This window comes from Rhincodon typus, chromosome 18, assembly GCF_021869965.1.
Source record: "Rhincodon typus isolate 14 chromosome 18, sRhiTyp1.1, whole genome shotgun sequence".
Classification (NCBI taxonomy): Eukaryota; Metazoa; Chordata; class Chondrichthyes; order Orectolobiformes; family Rhincodontidae; genus Rhincodon; species Rhincodon typus.
The window spans coordinates 48,692,477-48,717,830 of record NC_063349.1 but is presented as its reverse complement, the minus strand read 5'-3'; the positions used below and the strand labels follow the sequence as shown (position 1 = coordinate 48,717,830).

The window sequence follows — 25,354 nt, the reverse complement described above, 5'->3', positions numbered from 1 at the left end:
ACAGGAAAGCTGACGTTTCGGGTCTGGACCCTTCTTCAGACCTAAAATGGCAGCTTTCCTGCTCCTCTGATGCTGCCTGGCCTGCTGTGTTCATCCAGCTCTACACCTTTTCATTGGGCAGTTCCTGCTATCTCTGAATAACTGCTTGAGATTACTGTCACTTGAAGGGAGTCTAACAAAAATTGAAGTCTAGTCCTCACTAATATATTGACTTTCATAAGTTTATCATTTAAACCTTTGTATCCAAGTTGTTAGCCTGCTCCCGTATTGGATATTGATATATGAAGAATGGTTTTAAATAGCTGATTAACATAAACGATTTCTGGGAATTGATTCCAATTTTTCAGAAGCAGTTAAGATTTCTCCAGATCTCTAGTTATAGTCAAGACATTATCAGCATTTTTCTAATCATGTCTTCAGGATTGTAATTACAGATTAAGTTAAAGAGCCTGTTTTGTGTCAAAATTTATGACATCTGACATGTTAAAAGATTTAAATCCTATTTTAATTAGGGAAAATAAACTTGAGAGAAGATTACATTAATTGTGCTTTGCCTAAAGTCTTGATTCATTGCTGGTTAATTGGCAGATCAGCGAGACCAATACATCCTGCAGTACATAAGAAATAAATTACACAGCAGAATTTTGCAAGCGTCAGGAAATTGATAAACAGTTAACTTTTGAGAAGTTCTGGTTCAGATTATGCAATGCTAATGATTTGTATTTATATAGCAAATCCTACAAAAGTAAGATCAAGGGGTCTGAAATCTAAGGTAGTCTTTGATGAAACAAATAAAGATTTCAGGAGAGATGTGTTGACTCAGAACAGCGGAAGTCACAGCCATGTGTGGTGTTTGAAATGAATGGCAGTATTACATTAAAGGAGAAGTATAATATCTCCTGTTTCCTCGTCCTCTAGGTAAAACAATCATATTACATTATGTGACTGTTCATGAGCTTTTAATGATCTGAAGACCTGAAAGCCCAACTTTCATTGGTCCTCCAGTATTTCTGACTTGTATGCCAGCTCACTTGGTTGGATGGCTGGTTTGTGGTGCAGAGTGATGCCAACACTGTGGTTTCAATTCTCACACCAGCTGTGACTTCTGTGAAGGACTCTCCTTATCAACCTCCCCACTGACCTGAGGCAGGTAAATCACCATCAGTTCTTTCTTCCTAAAGAGAGAACAACTCTATAGTCTAGTAGGACTATTGTGACTTTCCCATGTTCTATTTTTTATAGTCCAAAATAGCCTCACATTTACCGACCTTAAAATTAATTTTCCACAGTCTGTCCAGTTCATTTAATTAATAATGTCTCTTTGTAATATTATGGTACATTGCTTACATTGCCTCCATTTGTGTCATTAGTGCACTTGAATACATGGTTTTCCATTTCATGAACAAAGTCATCACTAATTATGATGAGTTCAATACGGATTCTAGTGGGACACCACTATTCACATCCTGTCAAATTAGGATACCTACCTGTTATCTCTACTTTCTGTCTCCTGCCACTCAGGCAATTTCCTATCTAGGTTAATAATTGCAAATAATTCTGAGGATTTTAACTGTGGACAATAGTCTCTGTCTCTGGACACCTTTATTAACTGCCTTCTGCAAGTCCATGTAATTAACATCCGCACACATTCCTCTATCCACTATTTTAGTCATTTCTTCAAAACTTTCAGTTCAGTCAATCAGGCATCACCTACCACCTCGAAATCTGTCTCAGCACCTGACATTTTCACCATATACTTTCATTAAATTTTTCTAGCAATTTCCAAATAACAAATTTGAAGCCAACAGGTTTCTAATTTCCTGGTTTCCTTTTTATCACCTTTCTTATATGGCAGAATGACCTGCAATTTTCCAATCTAAAGGAATGGTTCCCAAATCGAGATAAATTTGGTTGATTTTAGTTGCATATGATAACATTTGCAACACACAAATGGGAGGAAGTGACTGTCTTCAACAACAGAGAGTCTACCCATAGTCCTTTCACATTCAGTGGTTTTACTACCATCACCAGCCTCTCCAGAGCAGTTAGGGATGGGCAATAAACCCTGACCCAACCAGCAACTCCCACATCCCATGAACACATTTCTTTTTTTAAAAAAAGAGGGTGACTGCAATGTTCTCACCTACTGCCATCGAAATTCCGTGATGGAGGCCATTTGATCCTGGAGATATTGCCATACTTTGGTATCACTGTTTGTTTAATTGCTGGCATTTTGCTCCCTGACCCTGAAATTCCTTATTAATTTTCATGGGATACCAGGATTCTTATCTCTTCCCCGGCTGTTACTATTGATGCAAAGTAATTTGTCAACATGTTCACCATTTCCTTATTTCCATTGACAATATCAAAGTCATAACACACGTTGACCATGACCACCGTCTCTTTCCTCATTAAATTGTAAATAGTTCAGTATCTAGTTTGTTTTTATCCTTCCCTTTTCTTGTTCTAACTATTTCTGCCTTGGCCCTTTTGCTGTTCGTTTTATCTGCTCACATACACCATCATCTGTGCCTTTTTATTTTGTTTCTGAATGTTTGTATCTTTTCCTTTGTCGTTTTTTTGTTGCCTCTTAACTCGCACTCTCATTCTGTGCACGGTTGTCTTCTTTGCAAGTAGAGCACTTGTCGCAAGGAGTCTTTCTATATCACAAATTAGTTTTTAAACACTGACCACTAATCAGCTGTTCTGCCACCATAATGGGCTTTACCCATTTACTATGGACAGTTTTATTGTGTCAAGTTCAGCCTTGCCCCAATCAGAGAATCTTTGTAGATATTTTACATTCCTCTCTCAAACTCTGTTGAAACTATCATTAAATTCCTGACTAACAAGTAAGTTGATGGTTATCTGAGGTGGTGGGAATACAGATTTGAGGTTAACATCAGATCAGCCGTGATCTTACTAAAGACAGAACTGGATTCAAGGGACCAAATAGCCTACTTCTCACCCGTATCTTCATATGCCATGATTGCGATTGGACTAATGTTCATGCACAGCTTACCAGTTCACTGAATCTGCTGGGCATGTTGCTACTGAAAGGTGGCCTTGATACACACAGGAAATTTCACTGCCTTTCTGACACTTGCTATACTGCTTGGCCATCTATAAGCTAATTGACCTCTAGACCACTCTGACTTTGCTTGGCTAGTCTCTGTACAGTTATCCCTCCATTTAAAAATGGTGTGCTCAACAAAAATGTGCTAAATGAAAGACCTGAAACGTCAGCTTTCCTGCTCCTCTGATGCTGCTTGGCCTGCTGTGTTCATCCAGCTCTACACCTTGTTATCTGTGCTAAATGAAAATTGCTTTCCCCATTGAAGAGACGCAGTTGTGGTGGGTTAGGTTCCTGATTTGTAAAAACCTAACTGTGCCCTGAAAACCGGCTCTCTTTTAATAACTTGAAGGTGGAAGGATCCCAATCAGCCATCACCATCTTGCCATGCCTCAGTAATTACTGCCATGTGATAGTTTCCAAAATGAGTTGGCATCTGAAATCATTTTCATCAGTCCATTTTATCTTTTGTGAATTTGTACAAGGGAACTCATGGTTGGTCCATGCGGACTAAACTATGGTTCTGCTTGAATGCTTTACATGCACGTTTCTTAAGTCTCTCTCCTGCTTTCAGTGTCCTGCCCATGGTTCCTATAGTGTAACTTCTGACTGTTGCTCTGCTCTCTTCCCTTTTAGTGTGTTTTCTAAACGTTCCACTGGGATTGTACTCTCCACCCTCTCCGTCCCCATTCTAGCTGGTACATAAAGTTATCATTTCCACAGAAATTGTGTTGAGCTCAACTGCTGTTGCTGAAATCCCATTAGCTGTTGCTTCTCTTTTCCAGACCTTAGTTGCCTACTTCCCCTTAAAAGTGCATCCATGTTGCTCAAGCAGGTGAAACCAGTTGTGAGGATCTTCAGCATGAGTTGGGTCAATGATAAAGCCAATATAATGTAATGTGCATGTAACACAGGAAAACATTCCAAAGTGCTTCATAATTACCAAGTGAGAACAGGAAACATTATAAGGAGTGGCCAATAGCTTCATCCAAGGGATGAGTCGATAGATGGGTCTGATGTTATTTAGTCTTGGCTGGGTTTTGAAAAGCTCTTGACCAGATATTCTCATTGGTAATGAATGATGGAAGATGCAATTTCAAAAACACATTAGTAATTAACCTTTCACACTCTGTTACCCACTGCTGCCAGCTCAGTTTGAAAGCCTGGCTTTAAAGTTTCCAGTTGCTGTCTGCTGGTGCTTTCCAGGCATTTAATTGTCCTCAAACCAATGTTAAAGGTCAAGCAATGGATCAAAGCTTTCCAGCTCTAATTAGCATGAATTAGCACATATGTATGAAAGAAATGGCAATGGTACATTAAGCTCCAACCAGGCTTTTCTTCATGGCTAAATTTTAAAGTTATTAATACCAGCAGATGTAGAATTAATTCATTCCTTTTTTGGGCTCCTAAGACTTCCTTCCTTAAAAGTTTTAAAGACTCTAAGGATAGGGCAGGGCACGTGGAAGGAAGGGTGTCGCTGGGCTGAGGACAGAGGCACCAATGTGATCTCATTCATAGGACTATCATGGGCATGGTGGACTGAATGGCATCCTTCTGTGTTGCTTCATTCTGTGCTTAGACCTAGGACACAAGGATTTGTAAAGAATTGAAAGCAGAATAAGGATTTGAACTTTACTTTGAGAGGGGAGTCCAGCCACTTGAGCAGTTGATTTGTTTGACCCACACCAACAGGCTAAATGGACACTCCGGTCATTGTAATTCCGGTTGCAGTTTCAGACAGAGTGATGAGAAAGTTGCGGAAGGATGAAATAGAGAGAAAGATTCTTTCGTGTTTGTTTGACATTCACTGACAAATAAAGTTGGGAAGTCGTCTTGTCTTCTCACTCAGCTGTAAGCGTTTCGTTTCAATTCAGTTCAGTTACTGTTAACGCAGTTTTTAAAATAACAACTTAAATTGTCCAATCAGTCAAATTAAGTGAGTAACACAGGAAAAATAGAAATATTTCTTATATACAACTTGTATAATATGAGCATGTTTCTGAATTATATGCTTTTCTCTTGAAGATGGCAGACTATGTTGCCTCTAAACATAACAAAGTTTTTAGATAAAGAAGTAAAAGATAAAGTTGCCATAGTCCCAGGGGACCAGTATCTCATTAGAGAGAGGCGGTGATAGTAAGTTTAACCTGAGGGTCACCATGATTCAACGGAGAATCAGGTTAAGCAGATGGGACCTTCATGGTAATCTTAGCGGGTGTGGAATTGAGATATTCTGTTGGCAGCACTCTGTATCTCAAAACAGCCTTCCAGTCTACCGAGCAGCTATTTTGTCCCAAATGGTGTCAAGCTTCTTGAGTGTTGTTAGAGCTGCACCAATCTGAGTAAGAGAGAATATTCCATCACACTCCTGACTTGTGCCTTGTTGAAGATGGATAGACTTTGAAGCGTTAGGTGAGTTACTAGATATATAATTGTCAGCAATGGTAATGGCAATGAATGTCAAGGAGCATGATGCAATTTCTTCTTGTTGGAGATTGCTATCGTATGACTATTGTGTGGCATGAGTGTTATTTGCCAATGATCACCCTAAGCCTGAATGTTAATCAGCGCTTGCTGCATTTGCAAACAAACTGCCTCAGCATCTGAGGAATTGCAAATGGTGTTGAACATTGTGAAAGCGTTCCCATTTCTGACCTTATGATGGAGGGAAGGTCAATGATGAAACACCTGAAGATCGTTGGACCAATGAACTCCTGCCTGGAGCTGAGATGGCTGACATCCAACAACCACAGTTATCTTCCTATGTTCCAGGAACGACTCCAAATGTTGCCTTGATGTCAAGAACAGTCATCCTCCCTTTCCCACTCAAGTTCAGACAAAAGCTATAACGAGATCAGAAGGTAAGTGTGTTTAACAGAGTACAAGCTAACCTCACTAAATAGGTTATTGCTAAACAGGTGCTGCTTGATAGAACTGTCAACAGCTCCTTCTGTCACTTTGCTGAAGTCTGAGAGTAGACGGTTGGAGCAGCAATTGGTCGGGTTAGATTTGTCCTGCTTTTTGTGTACAGGACATACCTAGGCAAATTTCCATATTCCTGGGTAGATGCCAGTGTTGTAGCTGTACTGGAACAGCTAGTTCTGGAGTGCAAGTCATTGGTACGTTTGACAGAATATTGTCGGGACTCAACCTTTAGAGTATCCATTGTCTTCAACCGTTTCTTGACATCTTACGAGTGAATTGAATTGGCTGTGGACTTGCATTTGTGATGTGGGGTCTTGATCACCACTCAGTATTTCTGACTGCAGATAGATGCAAACGCTTCAAGTCTTTTCCTCTTTGTCGAAGATGACCACGAAACTATTGCTGATTATCAGGAAAAATCCATCTGGTTCACTAATGTCCTTTAAGGAAGGAAATTGCCATCCTTACCTGTGACTCCAGCAATGTGGTTGACTCTTAACAACCTTCTGGGCAATCAGGGATGGACAATAAATGCTGCCTAGCCAGCGATGCCCTCATCCCTTGAATAAAGAATAAAGATAGAATCAGCGATATACAGCACAGAAACAAACCCTTCTGTCCAACTCATCCATACTGACCAGATCTCCTAAATTAATCTAGTCCCATTTGCCAGTGTTTGGCCCATATTCCTCTAAACCCTTCCTATTCACATACCCATCCAGATGCCTTTTAAATGTTGTATTGTACCAGCTTCCACCACTTCCTCTGGCAGCTCGTTCCGTACACGTACCCCACTCTACATGAAAAAGTTGCCCCTCAAGTCCCTTTTACATCTTCCCCACTTACTTAAACCTATGCCCTCTAGTTTTGGATTCCCCTACCCTGGGTGTTCACTCTATCCATGCCCCTCATGATTTTGTAAACCTCTATATGTCACCCCTCAGCCCCCGATGCTCCAGGGAAAATAGCCCCAGCCTATTCAGCTTCTCCCTATAGCTCAAAACCTCCAACCCTGACAACATCTTTCTAAATCTTTTCTGAGCCCTTCCAAATCTCACAACATCCTTCCTATAGCTGGGAGACCAGAATTGAATGCAGTCTTCCAAAAGTGGCCTGACCAATGTCCTGTACAGCCGCAACTTGACCTCCCAACTCTTATACTCAATGCACTGACCAATAACGGCCATTACGTTTGGAGCCGTCTCTTCCTGTGAGATCAGTGTTCGCAACTGGATGTGGTAGGACCAGTGATTACATCTAATCCGTGGGATCACCAAACTCAGTCTATCACTTGCTGTTTACACTGCTGGGCAAAGCGTAGTCCTGTCGTGTACCTTCCCCAGGTTAACATCTCATTTTTAAGTAAGCCTGGTGCTACTCTTGGCATACACTCCTACACCCTTCCTTCTTTTGAATTAGCTTGATGATAATCATTAAAGTAGGGGATACATCAGGCTGTGAGGTTATAGATACAATTCTGCTGTTACCTACAAAGACCCATGAAGACACAACTTTGTGTTGAGTTTGAAATCTATCCCATTGAGCATGCCTCATTTTGGAGCGTATCCTCAATGTGAAAGTGGGACTTCCTCTCCATGTTTCATCACCCCAACTGATACTGTCCATGGGCAGATGTACCTTCTACATTCAGATTGATGACTGTGATGTCTCCCCTTGTTGGTCCCCTCACCACCTGTGCAGGCCCAGTCTAGCAGCAATATCTTCTTGGATACAGTCAGTAATGGTGCTATTAAGCCACTCTTGACACATTGAAGTCCCACCAAGAGTACCTTCTGTGCCTTTGATTAGCCTCATGCTCTGGATTACTAGTCCAATGATATTCCACTGTACCAACATCTCCCCGTAAGGAGCATACCTTGCAGGCTATCATCTGACTAGTTAATGGGACACCTCTACCCAGATGTTGCACATGAGGACTTTGCAGTGTTGCCAGGGCTGTGCACCATTTCTGGTGCCTTGGTTAATGCTGGTTGTTGAAGAAACGATCTGGTTTCATTCCTATTATCAGACTTTGTAGCAGTTGGATACAACTGAGGCTCTGACTGGGTCATTTCAGAGAGCAGTTAAAAGTTAGTCACATTGCTGTGGGTCTGGAGTCGCAGGAGGGCTAGAAGATCGTGTATGAGCAGAATTAGATTCGGCCCATTGAGTCGGCTCCACCAAGATGGTAGGTTTACCTTCCATAAGGAAGGATGTTAATTCACCAGACTAGATTTTTATTTCCAACTTTTAAGTAAATTCAAATTTCACTGTCTTCCCTGGTGGGATTCGAACACTTGTCCCCAGAACATTATCTGGTGACAATATCATTACACTAGTGTCTCCCCTGAGAAGTTTAAAATTCTAATTCATGAATGGAGAAACGAGACTGAGCTTGAAGGTAAGTTTGGTTGAATCAACTTCTGCTCTGAGCTAAAGCTTGGGGAGAGATTCCCTTGTCATTGTGTTGCCAAGCTGCAGGTTAAATGAGCTATCAATAACCATTAAAGAAATTTGCCAAAAAACACCAGCACTAGGACTCTTAGTCCAGTAGGTTGTTAGGTGGCCTCCTAGGTTTTTCTGGTCTCTCTCAGTATCCTCCAGACAAAACTGGCAAAACTCCTCTCTACTACATTTTGTAATGGGATGGCACCACATTTCATTTCATTGGCGAAACCACTTGAATGATTTGCAACTGAGATGATTGGGTAGCCATTCCTCCACCGAAGGTGCCACCTACACTGCTGCAATGTGCCTGGACTCATTCATTAGCACCTTCCAAACCCATGGCCTTGACCATCTAAAAGGTCAAGGGCTGCAGAGACAAGGGAATATTGCCACCTGTAAGTTTTCCTCCAACCACACACCATGCTGACTTGGAACCGTATTGCTGTTCCTCCACTCTGTCTCTGGGTCAGAATCCCAGAGCTCCCTCCTCAGCAACACTGTGGGTGTCCCTACACCCTCTGGACTGTAGTGGTTCAATTTGGCAGCTCACCGTTTGTTAAGGGCAATTAGCAATGGGTGATAAATGCTGCCCTTGTCATTAATACACATTCCTCAAGAAGAAATTATAAAAATATATCATTCGTGCACATGTTTGGCTCAGATTTTTTTACACTGGTATTCGCTAAAGCAACCTAGAGACAATTCAAAGATCCCTTTTATTTCCTTATTGTAAGAATCACCTTGGTCAATAGGATAAAACACCAATGTTCAAATTTACGGCTCTTCATTATCTTGGGAAAGTCGACATTGATCAAGAGGTAGTTTTCAGCTTGCCTGTTAAATGAGCGCACAATGATGAATGTCTCCACGTGCAGTATGGGGTGTAGACAGACCTGAATTTTTCAATAGTAACCAGTTAACCTTGCTGAACTATAAGGAATATATTTGTATTTAAGCAGGTGAGAGTCTGGGCAAGTGGAGCCCATACATAAACAGGAAAAAACACTTAATAAACACTCTAATGAGGGATTTGGTGTTAATTGGGTGGAAGATGTATGCTAAAACTAAGCAAGCCACAATGTAAAGTGTGGCTCATCCACATCGAACAACGAGCCATTCAATTCATCTCAGGTTTATTAGGCCAGAGAGAGTAGTGCAGGCTCAGAACAACAAAGTGGTTCCTTTTGATCAAAATCCCATGGGAAGAGAAACAATAGTTTTTATATAAAAGCAGAATACTGTAGACGCTGGAAATCTGAAATAAAAACAGGAAATGCTGGAAATACTCAATGGGTCCAGCAACATCACTGGAGTGAGGAATGGTTAATATTTTGAGTTGGATATGACTGTACTTTAGAACTAAAAGAGGATGGGATGATTTTCCATGGAAAGGGGAAAGGAGGTGGAAGAAAGATCTGAGTGGGTAGAGAGTAAGAGAGATTAAATGACAGTGATATCATGCGACAAAAGGCAAATGTTTGTAGTAAAGAAACGAAGTGTTTGTTCGGAGGGAAGGTGAATGGCAAATAAATGAACATCTGAAAGCAGAAACACAATTTAAAGAAAAGATTCAGACCAGCACGAGGCAATGAAATGAGGAACTGAACTCGTGGTGAGAAATTGTTGATTTCAGTGTTGAGTCTAGAAGGCTGTAAGGTGTCTCATCAGAAGGCGAGATGCTGTTTCTCCAGTTGATGTTGACCTTCACTGAAGCACCACGGTAGTGCAAGGACAGAAATGGGAGTGTGAGAAAAAGGTGGAGATTTGATATGCCAAGCAGTCGGGAGCTCGGGTCACAGATGCAGATGGAGAGATGGTATTCCACGGAGTGGTGACCTAATCTTCGTTCGGGTGTCTCCAAAGAGGAGCCACCCGTGCTGACGAACCTGTTGGGGAATCACTGAGGATGAAGTCTGTGATTAGACAGAGGTTGGGAGAAACAGACCTGATAATTGAACTCGGAGGTTGGGAGTACAGACTTGAAACAATAGCAACTTGTGTTTCTTTAAAATTATTTTTGAATGATTTTAGACTTTAGAACATTTTACATAAATCAATCTCTTTACTCTGTATTGCGATGCTTAAAAGAATTTTTGAAAGGCTCAAAACATTGATATTGGTGCGGGAGAGATATACTAGTACAAGGAGCACAAGTTCACTTGCAGAAGTAGGGCAAAAGCAATGGCATGTTAACCTTTATTGCACTGGTTACTGGAAGACAAAAATAAGGAAGTCTTGCTGCAGTTATTCAGAACTTTGGTAAGTCATCTCTATGTTAAAGGAAGGATATTTTTGCAATGGAGGCAGTATAGTCAAGGATCACTAGTTAGGGTAACCCTGTCATCCTAGGGACCAATGAGGAGAACTCGAGTAAATTGGGTCTGAATTCTCTGGTGTTTAGAAGACGAAAAGGAAATCTCGTACCAAATTTCTAATGGGGCTTGATCTGGTCAACACTGAGAAGTTGTTTCCCCAGCCCAAGGTGTCTAGAACACGAGGGGTTGATCACTTAGTACTGAGACAAAGGGGGCAGGATTTCTTCATTCTTGGAATTCTGTACCCCACAAAAGTGTGGATGCTCCATCATTGAAAATATTGAAGGTCAAGTCAGATTTTCCCTCTCTCCAGATATCAAAGGATATAATGAGCAAGTGGGGGAAGTGGAGTTGAGGTAGCTATGATTGTTTGGAATGGCAGAATGAACTCAAAGGGTTTTACTGGGTCATGGAGATATACAGCACGGGAACAGAATCTTTGGTCCAATTCGTCCATGCCAACCAGATTTCCTAAGTTAATCTAGTCCCATTTGCCAGCATTTGGCCCATATCCCTCTAAACCCTTCCTATTCATATACACATCCAGATGCCTTTTAAATGTTGTAATTGTACCAGCCTCCACCACTTCCTCTGGCAGCTCATTCCATACACACACCACCCTCTGTGTGAAAAAACTTCCCCCTCTCACCTTAAACCCATGCCCTCTAGTTTCAGACTCCCCTGCCCTGGGGAAAAGACCTTGGCTGTTCACCCTATTCATGCTTCTCATGATCTTATAAACTTGTATAAGGTCACCCCTCAACCTCCGACACTCCAGGGAAAACAGCCCCAGCCTCATCCTACAGCTCAAAACCTCCAACCCTGGCAACATCCTTGTCAATCTTTTCCATACACTTTCAAATCTTTCCTGTAACTGCTCCTGTTTTGTAAGTTCTTGTGTTACATTTGATGCTGGGCTGCTGAAAGAGAAAATTGGATAGCCGAATGAAGAATAGCACAGATCAATGGGAAAGATAGCAACAGCAACAAAGGATGATAAAGTCGAATGTAAGAGCTAGAAATAGCGGGTATGAAAAGACAGTTGCAAGAGACTTTAAAATCAACAGAGACAACTTTCAGAGTCCTGTACGGAAAAGCAGGCTGCTCAGAAGCAATGTGGTTCCCTCAAAACTGATAACAGTGGTGTTGATTTAAAAAGAGGAAATGATGGCGAATGTGCTAGATAATTACTTTGCATCAATATTTACCTTAGAGAAGGAGGTCAGTATTTCAGGGGAAGTAATGTATTATCGGGGGCAGGGTCTCAAGAAAATTTAACATGGCAAAGTAAGAGATATTGAAAACTTCATGACACAAAAAAAGTGACTAGGTCCCAAGACCAAATTGTTTTCCATCCCTGAAATATAAAGGAAGTCAGTAACAGCATTGGCTATTGTGGTGGAAGCATGATGATGTCACTGGGCTAACCATTTGAAGACCCAGGCTAATGTTCAATGGATCAAGTCCTGTTGTGGTAGCTGGTGAAATTTGAATTCAATAAAAATGCAAGAGCTAAGAGATAGATTGGAACAACTGCATGATGGTTGTAAATACTTACCTGGTTCACGACAGAAGATCTGCCGTCATCGCTTGGTCTATCTGACATGTGACTCCAGACCCATCTCTCGACTCTTAACTACATTCTTCAATAGCCTAGCAAGCCAATTGGTTCAAGGCTAACCAGAGAAGGGCAAGAAGATGCCAACCCAAACAATGATACCCATGTCCCATGAAATAATTTATTTTTTCTTAAAATTCCATCGTCCTCCTGATTCGAGAACCATTCCTTCAGATTGGAAAATTGCACATGTCCCTCTGCTATTTTAGTGAGGTCACAAAGGGAAATTGGGAATTATAAACCCATTAGCCTAACATCTGTTCTCAGCAAATAGTTACAGACTCTATAATTAAGGATGGGATGACTGAGCACCATGACAATTTTCAGCTGATACAGAAAACTAACCAGACTCCTTAAAGTGCGAATCACACCAAACGTACAGGATTTGATTTTTTTTTATTTAAATGAGGAGTTGACTTTTTAAATAGTGGACAGAGTGATCATCTCTGAATGTTATTTAAGATGAGCTTGATAAAGTTTTCCATGAGAGACTTCTGGAAGTTGTATAAGGTAACAGTTTTGAATAGATTAATGTTCATGTTGCATTTTGTCCACCTGTTCTACTGATGTCACAGTATGTGGATGGACACATAGAGATTTATTCCGGGGAAACAGATGGATCTGTACCATTCCTTAAGGCCCTTGTAATTATGCCTGACTAAGAGGTAATTGCAATTATACAGTTTGCCTTCTTGTTATCTAAGAACAGACCACTTCTGTAGATACTCCACAATGGTGTATCCTCTATCAGTAATCACTAGATGGGCCCAACACAAGGGAGGATTAGTGGTAGCAAACTACCTCAAAAAACCCATACCCAGTACCATACACTGGTAAGCTGGCAAATACCACAAATGACCAGGAGTGGTCTTTTGAGAAAATACCATATTAACCAACACTGAAGCTTATGGAATTGAAGGCAAATTGCCATAACTGGTTAGGAAATTGGTTGAAAGGAAGGAGACAGAGAGGGTAGGGTGTGACTAGTGGTGTTCCACAAGGATTTCTGTTGAGGCCACAACTATATATTTAGTAAAAGCTTGCATGAAGGGATAGAATGCCAAATTTGGATATTTGGCTTTCTATCCCTTCAGTGACCTAACATTGAGCAGTAATGTAAACAGTATATATGAAAGCATAAAGTTATAAGGTCTTGATAGATTCTGTAAATGGGTACAAATGTCTGAAAAGGATTTCTGTGCCTGAAAATGTGAGGTCACCCTTTTGGAACATTACAAGAAAGAGCATTGTACTTGCTGTACTAACTTAAATGTTGAAAAAGACTAGAAATAATGGACATCCAAAGAGGGTTGAGGGTCTGGATACAAAGATCGTTAATATGTCACGACAAGTTGAGAAACTAATCAAAATGGCTATCTAGATGAATTGTGTAGAAGATATATAAAGATTGTGGCATGTTCTTATTATTTAGCTTTTTAAAATTGTTGACTGAAATGAGAGAGAATTATTTGTAAAACCAGCCTTTTAAAGGATTGCTGCATGTTTTGAGAAGCAAGTTACCTGACACTCATGGTTAGTATTGTGTAAACAGCGAATAAATGCAGTAGTTGCAGATGAACTGGAGCTGAGGGTGTTCTGTACTCACGTGGATCTTTGATTTGTATCAAGAAGTTGATTGGTCTATGGACTAGTGGTCAGTTACTGATGACAAAGGCCCTTTGCCTGCCAACAATAGTGTGATTAGTTCTCAGGTAACTGAGCATCTTGGTGCTAAGAGTGAGGTACAGAGAAGAGATCAGTTCTCCATCAATTCAGGAGCTGTCTCTCTGTTCTGTGTAGTCAAAACCTACCTTCAGCCTGAAGAAAACCAGTTCATCTCATCTACAGCAGTTGTTGTAAACTGTGACCTTTAATTGATAAGTCAAAGACCTTTTGTAAGTGAACCTGCCAAGTCTCTTGTGAAGCTGTGTAAGCATTTAAAAAAGAAAAGCTGAAAAACAACTATCTGATCAGCAAGAACCAGCTCAGCAGACCTTCTGAACAAAGATTGAGCATCTTTCCAGTTTTTTTCCTCCTTTGTCTGTTTCATTTTCCGTCTGTACATCTATATGTTGTGTGTGTCAAGGAGCATTTTTAAGGAGATTAAAGTTGTAATTTTATGGTGTTATATGCTGATAGTTTATAACTGTTTACCTGTAGCTAGCATCTAATTACTTAAATTTTAGTAATCCTTTAAGTACAGCAATGTTGTTCATGCTTTTTTATTAACCCGACTCTGAAATTGAGGTAACTCAGAGAGATCTGCATACTTCTTAAACTGTTTAACATCGTCGCCTCCCTTGAGATGGCTGTAAGGTGATTTAATTGAAGATTTCAAGACATTAAGGGAAACCGAATAGATGGAGAGAAACTGTTTCTTCGCTTGGTTGGGGGGGTAGGGGGTGGTTGGCGAAATCATTTAAGACAAGGGATCATAGTCCATACGTTAGAGTCAGTCTTTCAGGAGTGAAATGAGGAAACATGTCTTCACACGTGGTTTCATAAAGATTTGGAACACTCTCCCACTGTTGGTTTTTAAATGGTAGATTAGTTGTTAATTTTGAACCAGACGTTGATAGATTTTTGCCAGCCAAAGGGCATATGGGGCATCGATAGGGGAATCGGGTAGTAGACCAGCCCTGATCCCACTTAATTGTGGGATGGCCTCAAGGGTTTAAATAATCATTTCCTTTTCCTGTGTTCATTTGACAAAAAGCTTTGTTTAGAACGTCAGCCTTAAGGAGTGTAGTGATTATGACAAGGTCAGCGAGGTGGATGTCATAGGATATGAGCTCCTGGATTGGACCAGATTGACAGCACCAATCATGGAGCCCTGGCTGACAAATATATACAAGGAGTGTCGGAGATTCTGTTCATTTTGAGACCTGCCTCTGAGGAAGTTGGATCAGTGTCAAAGACTTTCCATGTGTGAATGAAGAGTGACTTGGGGACAGGATACCAGTTTCTGCGCAGTTATTTTGAGGAGTGTCTTCTAAAAATAAGAAAGAGTTGTACCGCACAGAAACAGACCCTTCAGTTCAACTCGTCCATGCTGACCAGATAACTTAAATTAATCTAGTCCCATTTGCTAGCATTTGGCCCATATCCCTCTAAACCCTTCCTATTCTTATAGCCAACCCGATGCCTTTTAAATGTTATAATTGTACCTGCCTCCACCAATTCCTCTGGCAGCTCGTTCCATACATGCACCACTCTCTGCATGAAAATGTTGCCCCTTAGGTCCTTAAGAGGCTTGGACAGGGAATTCCAAATGTCAGGGCCTTGCTAGCTGTGGACATGACTGCCACTGTGGTCTGATTAAGATCTGATGTGCAACTGGCTGGAATTAAAGGGAGCACAGATAACTGAGGGTTGTAAGGATGGAGGAGGTTAGAGATTGTGAAGGGTGAGGCATTGGAAGGTTGCTGTTATCTAGAAAGATCAGTAACACCAGAAACAAATCTTTTTTTAAAGAACAAATTAAAAATTGAGTGTAGTTATTTTTAACTGCTAGTTATATCTGGAATCACAGCATTGTAAAAGGCCATTTGGCTCATTATACTTTTGAAGGGACTTTCAAGTTCAATCCCACAAATGCGGTTTTACTGCATAACCCGGCATGTTAGTCCTCTTCAAAAGCATGCTCTAATGTCTTTTTAGTAATTCCTGTGGAATTTGTTTTCACCACCCTTTCCAAGTCCTGCTTTTCAGATCTTGACAGTCCTCAGTGTGAAACAGTTCTCCTTATTTCCCTCTAATTGTTTTGCCTTTTATTGTAAATTTCTCTTGACTGGCCCACTTACAAGAGCAAATAATTCCTCCAACTTGTTCTGTTGAAACGTAATGCATTTTGAATACCTTTTTCATTAGGATTTCCCCCTTCTATGCTCTAAAGAGAATAGCCTCAGTTTCTCCAATTCTTTTTTATTCCTGTTACGTCAAAGAACATGATCAGGTTAGTCAGACATAATTCAACTTTAAAAATCCATATTATTAATCTTTATTAATCTTTGCTTTTCTGAATAGGAATCAAGTGGTTTTGTTATGATCTCAGCAAATGATAGCACTAGGCAAGTCAGATCTCAGCGTGAAAGCTGGCTTGATGGATTATAAACTTTAGTTTTACTGTTTGATTATTATTGTGGTCATTATTGTGAACATTTTTGCACAAGGCTGTCCACATTCTTTTACCAAAAGTACATATTACACAAATGATATAAGACAATTTAGAAATATGCTAATATACGTGGCAAAAAGAAAGATGTAACTCCTTTTCCCCAGTAACATCCTTTACAGATATTCAATCCCAGTGAAGTATTACTCCTACCTTTCATACTTAACAGATAAGGTTCCAAGTATCTCCTTTTGATACATTTATAAATATATAGCAGATGCAATTCCATTACTGTTTCTCTCTGAGTCATAGTGCAGACTAATTTACTGACTCTTTTTCGCTGAACCTTAACAGAAATTCAGGCTGACTTTCAGCCCTTGATCTTGAACTGCTAAAAAAAACACAAAACTTATTTCCAACTTGAAAATTCCGCAAATTAATTGCCCCTCTCGTATGAAACCATTCTTCTGAGCTGAAAGCTGATTCTGGCCTCTGATTATTCTGTAGACATAAAGGTTTCACTTTGTAACCTCACAGCAATTAATTTCCCCAGGTATCTTATCGAGTCATTTGATTTAAATGGAGTTTTTCTCAAAAAAGATGTTTGAACTCACTGTTCAAGAATGACTTTTTGACCTCTTTAAAATATCTGTTCCATAAAACAGACAATGTGGATTCTGTTTTAGTCCAAGTTCCCAAATGATGATGATGTTAAAAATCTTTATTGTAGTCTCAACAACTGACATTAATCTGGTTGCCTTCAGCTACCAGGTTTAATCCCCTTATCCCCTTTTTTAAAATCCGGAATATAATGCTTACACTCCTACAGACCTTTACCACTAATTGCAAATCCAAGGAAAACCGACAAATTGTGGCCAAACCTCAGCTTCTCTCCAATCTTGCTTCCCTCTGTAACCTAGAAACAGCTCATTTGGAGAAGCTAATACACAAGAACACAAGAACTAGGAGCAGGAGTAGGCCGTTAGGCCCTTCGAGCCTGCTCCGCCAGTCAATAAGATCATGGCTGATCCTTTCGTGGACTCAGATCCACTTACCCGCGTTCTCACCATATCCCTTAATTCCTTTATTGTTCAAAAAAAACTACCTTTTTTTTAAAAGCGTTTACTGAAGTAGCGTCAACTACTTCACTGGGTAAGGAATTCCATAGATTAACAACCCTCTGGGTGAAGAAATTCCTTCTCAGTTCAGTCCTAAATCTGCTCCCTCTAATCTTGAGGCTATGCCCTCTTGTCCTAGCTTCACCTGCTAGTGGAAACATCCTCTCTACTTCTATCTTATCTATTCCCTTCATAATTTTATGTTTCTATAAGATCCCCCCTCAATCTTCTGAATTCCAATGAATATAATCCCAATCTACTCAGTCTCTCCTCATAAGCCAACCCCCTCAACTCCGGAATCAACCTAGTGAACCTCCTTTGCACCCCCTCCAGTGCCAGTACATCCTTTCTCAAGTAAGGAGACCAAAACTGCACACAGTACTCTAGGTGTGGCCTCACCAGCACCTTGTACAGCTGCAACATCTGAAGTGATGTCAACCAATTCAACAGTTCTTTGGTCGGTTTTGTATTCTGTTCAGTTTTACCACGTATTGACATAGTGTACAGTATAGTAAACAGTGCTCCGTGCAGCTGGCCTATTCTGGTGTTTATAATCCATACCAACCTTCTCCTACCCCATCTCGTCCAGGTCTATCTGTGTTAAGTTCTGCTCCTATCTCTCTTGTGGACTTTAGGAAATTTGATAAGCACAATCTCAACGAACTGTAGGATATTGTGCGATATGAAGCCCTAACTCGCACTGGCTCAGCAGATCTTAGCTACGCTAATGGATAAAATATCACAAAATTACTCAGAATGGAGGTATTAACCAGAATTCCTGTGCTGATTGCCACCTTAACTGGATATTGGAGAGACGGGTGCATGGGACAACTTGAATGGAGCTGCCATGGTAACGTTATCTATCGACAATCATTGTTCAGAAGTGTTCATGAAAAATGGTGAAAGTAGGAGCATATTTTTCACAGTACGTACTCGATGGGCTGAAGGGCCTCTTGTGTACTGTATGTTGCTATGAATTCCCATTGGATTAGGCAACAGAATGGGGCTGCACAAAAAATTGCAGTTAAAGAGACTAAACCAGAGTGGCCCGCCTTTTTATAAAGCTGAATGCTTCCGCTGTATATTGCAGTTCACAGTCGATGCCACTGAATGCATCAAAAATAAAGTTTTCCTTTTCAATGACAGGAAAACAAAAGCAGTAACTATGTCACCGAAAGAGAGCGCATTGTAAAATTAACCGTACAAGAGATTACAGTCCTTGTGTGCATTTTGTGTTAACGGCATATTACTATCACGTCGCAGATAAAAGATTGTGGTTGGGAGAAGGGACAAGACAGCATTGTTGAGTCTTTACAGTTTGGAATGTTGGAGACATTCCTTTTCTCAACTTGACTCATTATTTCTGGCATCTGTTTCTGCCACCTTTGCACATTCTTTCAAACAGTTGCGTTCATTCAACAATCTAAATGCATAAAATTTAAGAATTTGCTTTTATTTAATGTCTTTCTTAACCCCAAGCTGTTGCAAAACAGTTTGCAGCCAGTGTGAAGCAGTTTTGAAATGTGAAGACTGGATGGCTTTGGGGGGGTTGAGGAGAGTCTTGCCCATCTGTTGCAGAACCAGTGATGAATCTTGGTCAGGGTGGCAATTGGAAACCAGTTCCCCTTTAGACTGCCATCAGGCCTCTGTTGTGATTGAGGTCCCCCACCCCCAGCCGAAAGCAGTTGGCTGTATCCGAGACTGGCAGCACGTCCTGGTGCCGGTGGGAGCTTCTGGTGGCAATGCACACATCAGAGGTCAGGAATTACTGAGGGACATAAAAACCAGGAGGAGGCCATTCAGCCCCTTGAGCCTGCGCCGCCATTTAATACGATCATGGCAGATTTCATCTCAACCTCAGCTGCACTTTCCTGCCTCTCCTTATAACCCTTTAACCCATTACTAATTAAAAATCTGTCTATTTTTCTCCATAATTTTATTCAGTACCCTGACTTCCAACATACTCTGGGTAAGTGGATTGCACAGATTCACAAAAGAAGCAATTCCTCCTCGTCTCTGTTTTAAATCTGCCACACCTTATCCTCAAACTATAACCTCTCATTCTAGATTGCCCCACAAACATTCACTCCAAGCCTACTTTGTCAATACCCTTTAACATCTTGAATATCTCAATTAGATCTCCTCTCATTCTTCTAAACTCTGTCAAGTATAGGCCTAAACTAATCAATCTGTCCTCGTAAGACAAGCCTTTCATCTCGGGGATTAAATCTAGGGAATCTTTTCTGAACTGCCTCCAATGCAATTACACTGGGAACCAAAACTCTCTGCGTACTCCAAGGCGCGAGTGAGTGAGGGTGTCATGGAGTGGTGGAGCAGGGATTCAGAGGCAAGTGCAAGAGCGGACCTCTTCACGATGATGGCTCACTCATGGCACCTTCCCACCTCCATTGGCAAACCAGGCAGGATTTCTGTGTTGGCTTTCCAAGGGTGTCCCCATTGAAACCCTGAGGCACCCCAGATTTGAGGTTGTCATTTGTCTCCTAAATCGCTACCTGTAGCCAGTGGTCGGGAATCCCACCTTAGCTGTGAATTCCTGCTTCGTTGGGAAAGTTTTCCCAAAGCCAGGAGACAAACACAAGGATCCTACAATGAATTGGGTATGGCTCCCATTGCAATGGGCTATATTTAAACCAATCTAATGTTGTGATGTAAGAAGTGCAGCAACCAGTTTGAGCAGAGGAAGCTCCCATAAACGCCAGTGACCAATGATCAGGTAATCAGCTTTTAAAGAGAAACCTCCAGCTCATTCTTGAAGTAGTACCACAGGATCTTTTACGCTGTCCTGAGAGAACAGGCAACAGGGCCCCTGTTTAATGCTTTATTTTGAAAGACCACCTTTTGACAATGTGGGACTCCCCCTTCCATTGAAATGTGGCTAATGTCCTGAGGTGCTGTTTGGGAACTTTGCAAACCCTTTATAATCTCAAAGTAATTATTCAGTGAGAAGTTGAAGTGATTTGTTTGTGTAAAGCATAACTGAAGATTATATTGCTCACATGAAGACCAAATTTAGCCCATTCATGTCATTACATCTCTGAAATTCACAGCTTCAAAGGTTTGCAAATTATTCCTCTCAAATGTCCTTGCTGAACTACATTGACCATGGGTTCCCAACCCATTACAATGTAAAATTCTTATCCTAGCCTTCATGTTTCTGCATGGCTTCCCTCTTCCTAATTTCAACAACCTCTTTTACCATCTCACTATGTTGAACTTTCCATCCCTTTGACCTTGTCATTTGAACATTACTGTCCCCTTTCACAGATTTGGCAGCCAAGCCTTCAGCCATATAGATTTACCAATCAGCTGTCTCATGTCATACAGTATATCTGTCGGGTTTTTTCCTCTTAAATTGGTATTCTTGCAAAATGTGACGAGTGTGAGATGAATAGCTTAGACATAGATAACACAGTGTGGAGCTGGATGAACACAGCAGGCCAGGCAGCATCAGAGGAGCAGGAAGGCTGACGTTTCGGGTCTGGACTCTTCTTCAGAAATGGGGGAGGGGGTGGCGATGATAGAATGTGGATACAGGAGCAGATAGGTGGAGAGAAGACGAAAAAAAAACCATCCCAACTCCCTACCTACGCTCACCTTTACTGGCTTCATCCCCGCCTCCTTGACCTGTCCGTCTTCTCTCCACCTATCTGCTCCTCTATCCACCTTCTACCATCGCCTTCCCCTCTCTCTATTTATTTCAGAGCCCCCTTCCCCTCCCCCACTTCTGAAGAAGGGTCCAGGCCCGAAACGTCAGCTTTCCTGCTCCTCTGATGCTGCCTGGCCTGCTGTGTTCATCCAGTTCTACACCTTTTTATCTCAGACTCCAGCATCGGCAGTTCCTACTATCTCAAAGCTTGGACAGTTTTTTTCTCAGCAGTACTCAAGTTAAATATCCAATTCAGAACAGCAGAGAAAACAAATTACCTAAATGTAGTGTGAATATTAAATAAAATGTGGAGACATTGTTGAGTAATTTTTTCTCTGTATTTTGTTTAAACCAGGAGGGACCAGAATCTTCTGTCCCCAGTAAACTGCTGGTATCTGCTCCTGAACCAGGTCAGGAGAGAAAGCAAAGATCACGCAACTTTGAGCGACATCTATCTGAACAACGTTATCATGCGCTTCATGCAAATCAGTGAGGACTCGACCAGACTCTTCAAAAAGGTACCGTGAAATCGACATTGTGCGCTTTACTGAGTCAAAGTTTCCCAACTGGTAATGAAACATTTACAAAACAGCCAGAGAGGAGATATGAGGAAGAGTTTTTTCATTATGAAACCCTGTGTGTTATTGCAATCCAAAACGTGCTTGAAAGGGTGATGGAAGCCAAATCATTCAGAACTTTCAAAAGGAAATTGAAGGAATATTTGAAGGGGAGGAATTCTGCAGGGCTGTGGGAAATGTGTTGAGTAATGGGACTAACTGGATGTTTCTTTTGGAATGGTGATAAAGCCAATGGGAAGAATGTCTACCTTCTGTGCTGTGTGCACAATATATATATTATATAACAAATCTGGGAGTTGTCAATGGTGATACATTTTTCCCGCTTGAGATGAAACCTGCCCAGGCCTCACCTCAAAAGAACACTTCTGCCTGAGCCACTGTAACTTTTTTATTTATTCAAAGAAAAATTATAGCACAGGAACAGGCTCTTTGGCCCTTCAAGCCTGCACCAACATGCTGCCTGTCACAACTAAAACCCCCTACCCTTCTGGGGACAGTATCCTTCTATTCCCATCCTATTCATGTATTTGTCAAGACACCCTTTAAAAGTCACTATAGTATCTGCTTCCACTACCTCCCCCAGCGTCAAGTGCCAGGCACCCACCATCCTTTGTGTAAAAAGCTTGCCTCATACATCACCTTTAAACCTTGCCCCTCGCACCTTAAACCCATGGCCCCTGGTAACTGACTCTTCCACCCTGGGAAAAAGCTTCTGACTGTCCACTATGTCCATGCTCTTCATAATCTTGTAGACCTCTATCAGGTCGCCCGTCAACCTCCGTCGTTCAAGTGAGAACAACCCAAGTTTCTCCAACCTCTCCTCATAGCAAATGCCCTCCATACCAGGCAACATCCTGGTAAATCTTTTCTGTACCCTGTCCAAAGCCACCACATCCTTCTGGTAGTGTAGCGACCAGAATTGAACACAATATTCCAAATGCGGCCTAACTAAGGTTCTATAAAGCTGCGACATTACCTGCCAATTTTTAAACTCAATGCCCCGGCCAATGAAGGCAAGCGTGCTATATGCCTTGTTGACTACCTTTTCCACCTGCGTCGCCACTTTCAGTGACCTGTGTACCTGTACACCCAGATCCCTCTGCCTATCAGTACTCTTAAGGGTTCTGCCATTTACTGTATAAATATTCATTAGGGGATGTGGGTATTGCTGGCTGAGCCAGCATTTATTGCCTGCCCCAATTGCTCCTTGGTGGTGGTGGTGGTGGTGGTGAGTTGCCTTGTTGAAGTGCTGCAGTACATGGACAACAGGGTAGATCTACAAAGCTGTTGGGGAGTGAGTTCTAGGATTTTGACCTAGCAGCACTGAAGAAACAACAATATATTTCCAAGTCAGGATGGTGAGTGGTTTTATGGACCAGACCAAACCCCATTCAGATATATCAAGGAGGTAGTCTAGACCCTAACTTTTATTTTATTTAAAGGCAAGTGTAAGGCTATGTTCTGGATGTAATTTGATTGGTTAAACTACTCAGCTTTAAGTAAACACAATTTATTCTTACCTTTACAGGTAAAATACAAACAAAGGAAAGTGGAATTAGTATAACTCTAACTCTATTGGAAAATGTAACAGAATAATTGATTATTAAGTGTGAAGCAGCAACTGTTCCAATATAGTAACATCCCATAATCACACCCTTGGCAAAAGCACATTCAGTACTGGTAGTTCTGCTATAACATGTGTTTCGTTAACACAAATTGGCTGTAATGCTACTGAATAGTGGGCGCTGTTTGTTTAACGCAGACTGTCTGCTGTACAGGTATAGTGATCTTCTATAGCGATTTCTCTATAACGTGGTTTTCTATGGCTATTTTCTCTCTTGTGAGGTCACACAAGAACATAACTATTGTGTTATAGGAGAACTACCTGTAAGATAGATTTGTCTCACATGCAATGTTTCTCCAGTCCAGGAGAAAAGAACACCAAAAGAAAATTCTGGCAGAGAGAGGGAACTCTAGCTTTTTGCTGTAGCAGGGAGAGATGTATGGCAGTTTCCATTGCTGGCTTCATGACCCTAACAACTACTGAAACCTAAACTCTAATCCTGGTTCTGCAGGAGCCTGACTCCACCCATTCGCGATGCTTCTATTCTTCCAAATTTTAAAAAAAATCCCAAGGCCTCACAAGCTGCCGACTTTATTGGCTTGGAAGAGACAGCTTGTCACCTATGGCTCCAAACCTCTCTTCAAAAAACAAGGACAAAATACACCTCCGAAGCCATAGCACTGTCACACTGGCTTGGAGGGGAACTTGCAGGTGATGGTCTTCCCCATGTATCACTGCCCTTGTCCTTCTAGATGGAAGTGGTCATGGATTTGGAGAGTATTATGTACGGAGCTTTGGTGGATTTCTGCAGAGCATCTTGTAGATGATACACACGGCTGCTACTGAGTGTTGGCGGTGGAGGGAGTGAATGCTTGTGGATGTGGTGCCGATCAAGCGGGCTGCTTTGACCTGGATATTGTCAAGTTACATGAGTGGTGTTGAATCTGCACCCATCCAGGCAAGTGGGGACTATTCCATCGCACTCCTGGCTTGTGGCCTGTAGATGATGGACAGGCTTTGGAAGAGTCAGGGTTCGCTTTTGTTCGCCTTTATTGAACTTGGAGAGCAATCACACTTCATGCTCATGGAGATTTTGCACCCTCTGAGAGTTGGTTGTGTCAGGACTGCATTGAGAAGCATCTGTGACAAGAAAGCAAGTTGATGGATCAAATAATATTCACTCTCTTTTTCTCTGCATTTCCTGAGTCTCTTGTGAAACTCTTAACCCAGTAGTCTGGGCTGGCTTTCAACCCAACTAGGGGATTTCAATAGACAACATGCTAATCCACCATGTCACATAGTTGCCAGTATTCATGCTCTTAGCCACATCATGATATCTTTTGAACTGCTTCTTCAAAGAAGCACTTTGTTTTTCGTTCCCGAAGAACCAGTCCCCATATTCTGGGTCAATTGCTTGTCAAAGGTAAATGTTGTAAGAATTTGCATTAACTCATGTTGGAAGCAAAGTCTGAGCTGTATTTGACATTTTTGTTAAAGTGTAAATGATTGCAATAAGCTTTTTCAGACAATACATCCAAAATGAGTGACAGCATCTTTGAAGTATGATTTAGTTAAGAATTAGTATTTTTTTGAAGCTGAGCTAGAATGTTTCCTTCTAAATCCAAAAATCTTGTTTCTATTAAAGTTGGTCGTAGTTTAAGCAAAGTATGTAGATTTTACAGGTTAGTAGGAACTGCAGATGCTGGAAAATCCGAGACAACAAGGTGTAGAGCTGGATGAACACAGCAGGCCAAGCAGCATCATAGGAGCAGGAAGGCTGACGTTTCGGGCCTAGACCTTCAAGGGTCTAGGCCCAAAATGTCAGCCTTCCTGCTCCTATGAGGTTTTACAGGTTAGTGACCGGGCAGTTAGATACTGTTTTGGGAGGTGTCTGTGTCTGTGTCTGTGTCTGTGTCTGTGTCTGTGTCTGTGTC

General features: G+C 41.3%; 1 protein-coding gene across 1 annotated transcript in view; it reads left to right on the top strand.

Annotated features, from left to right (window-relative positions):
• LOC109927333 (SLIT-ROBO Rho GTPase-activating protein 1-like) overlaps positions 1–25,354 on the top strand; it is a 224,465-nt gene that overhangs the window by 120,687 nt on the left and 78,424 nt on the right. The window contains exon 3 of the mRNA XM_048607949.1: positions 21,634–21,796. Coding sequence (XP_048463906.1) covers positions 21,634–21,796 — 163 coding nt within the window. The remainder of the gene's footprint in view (positions 1–21,633; positions 21,797–25,354) is intronic.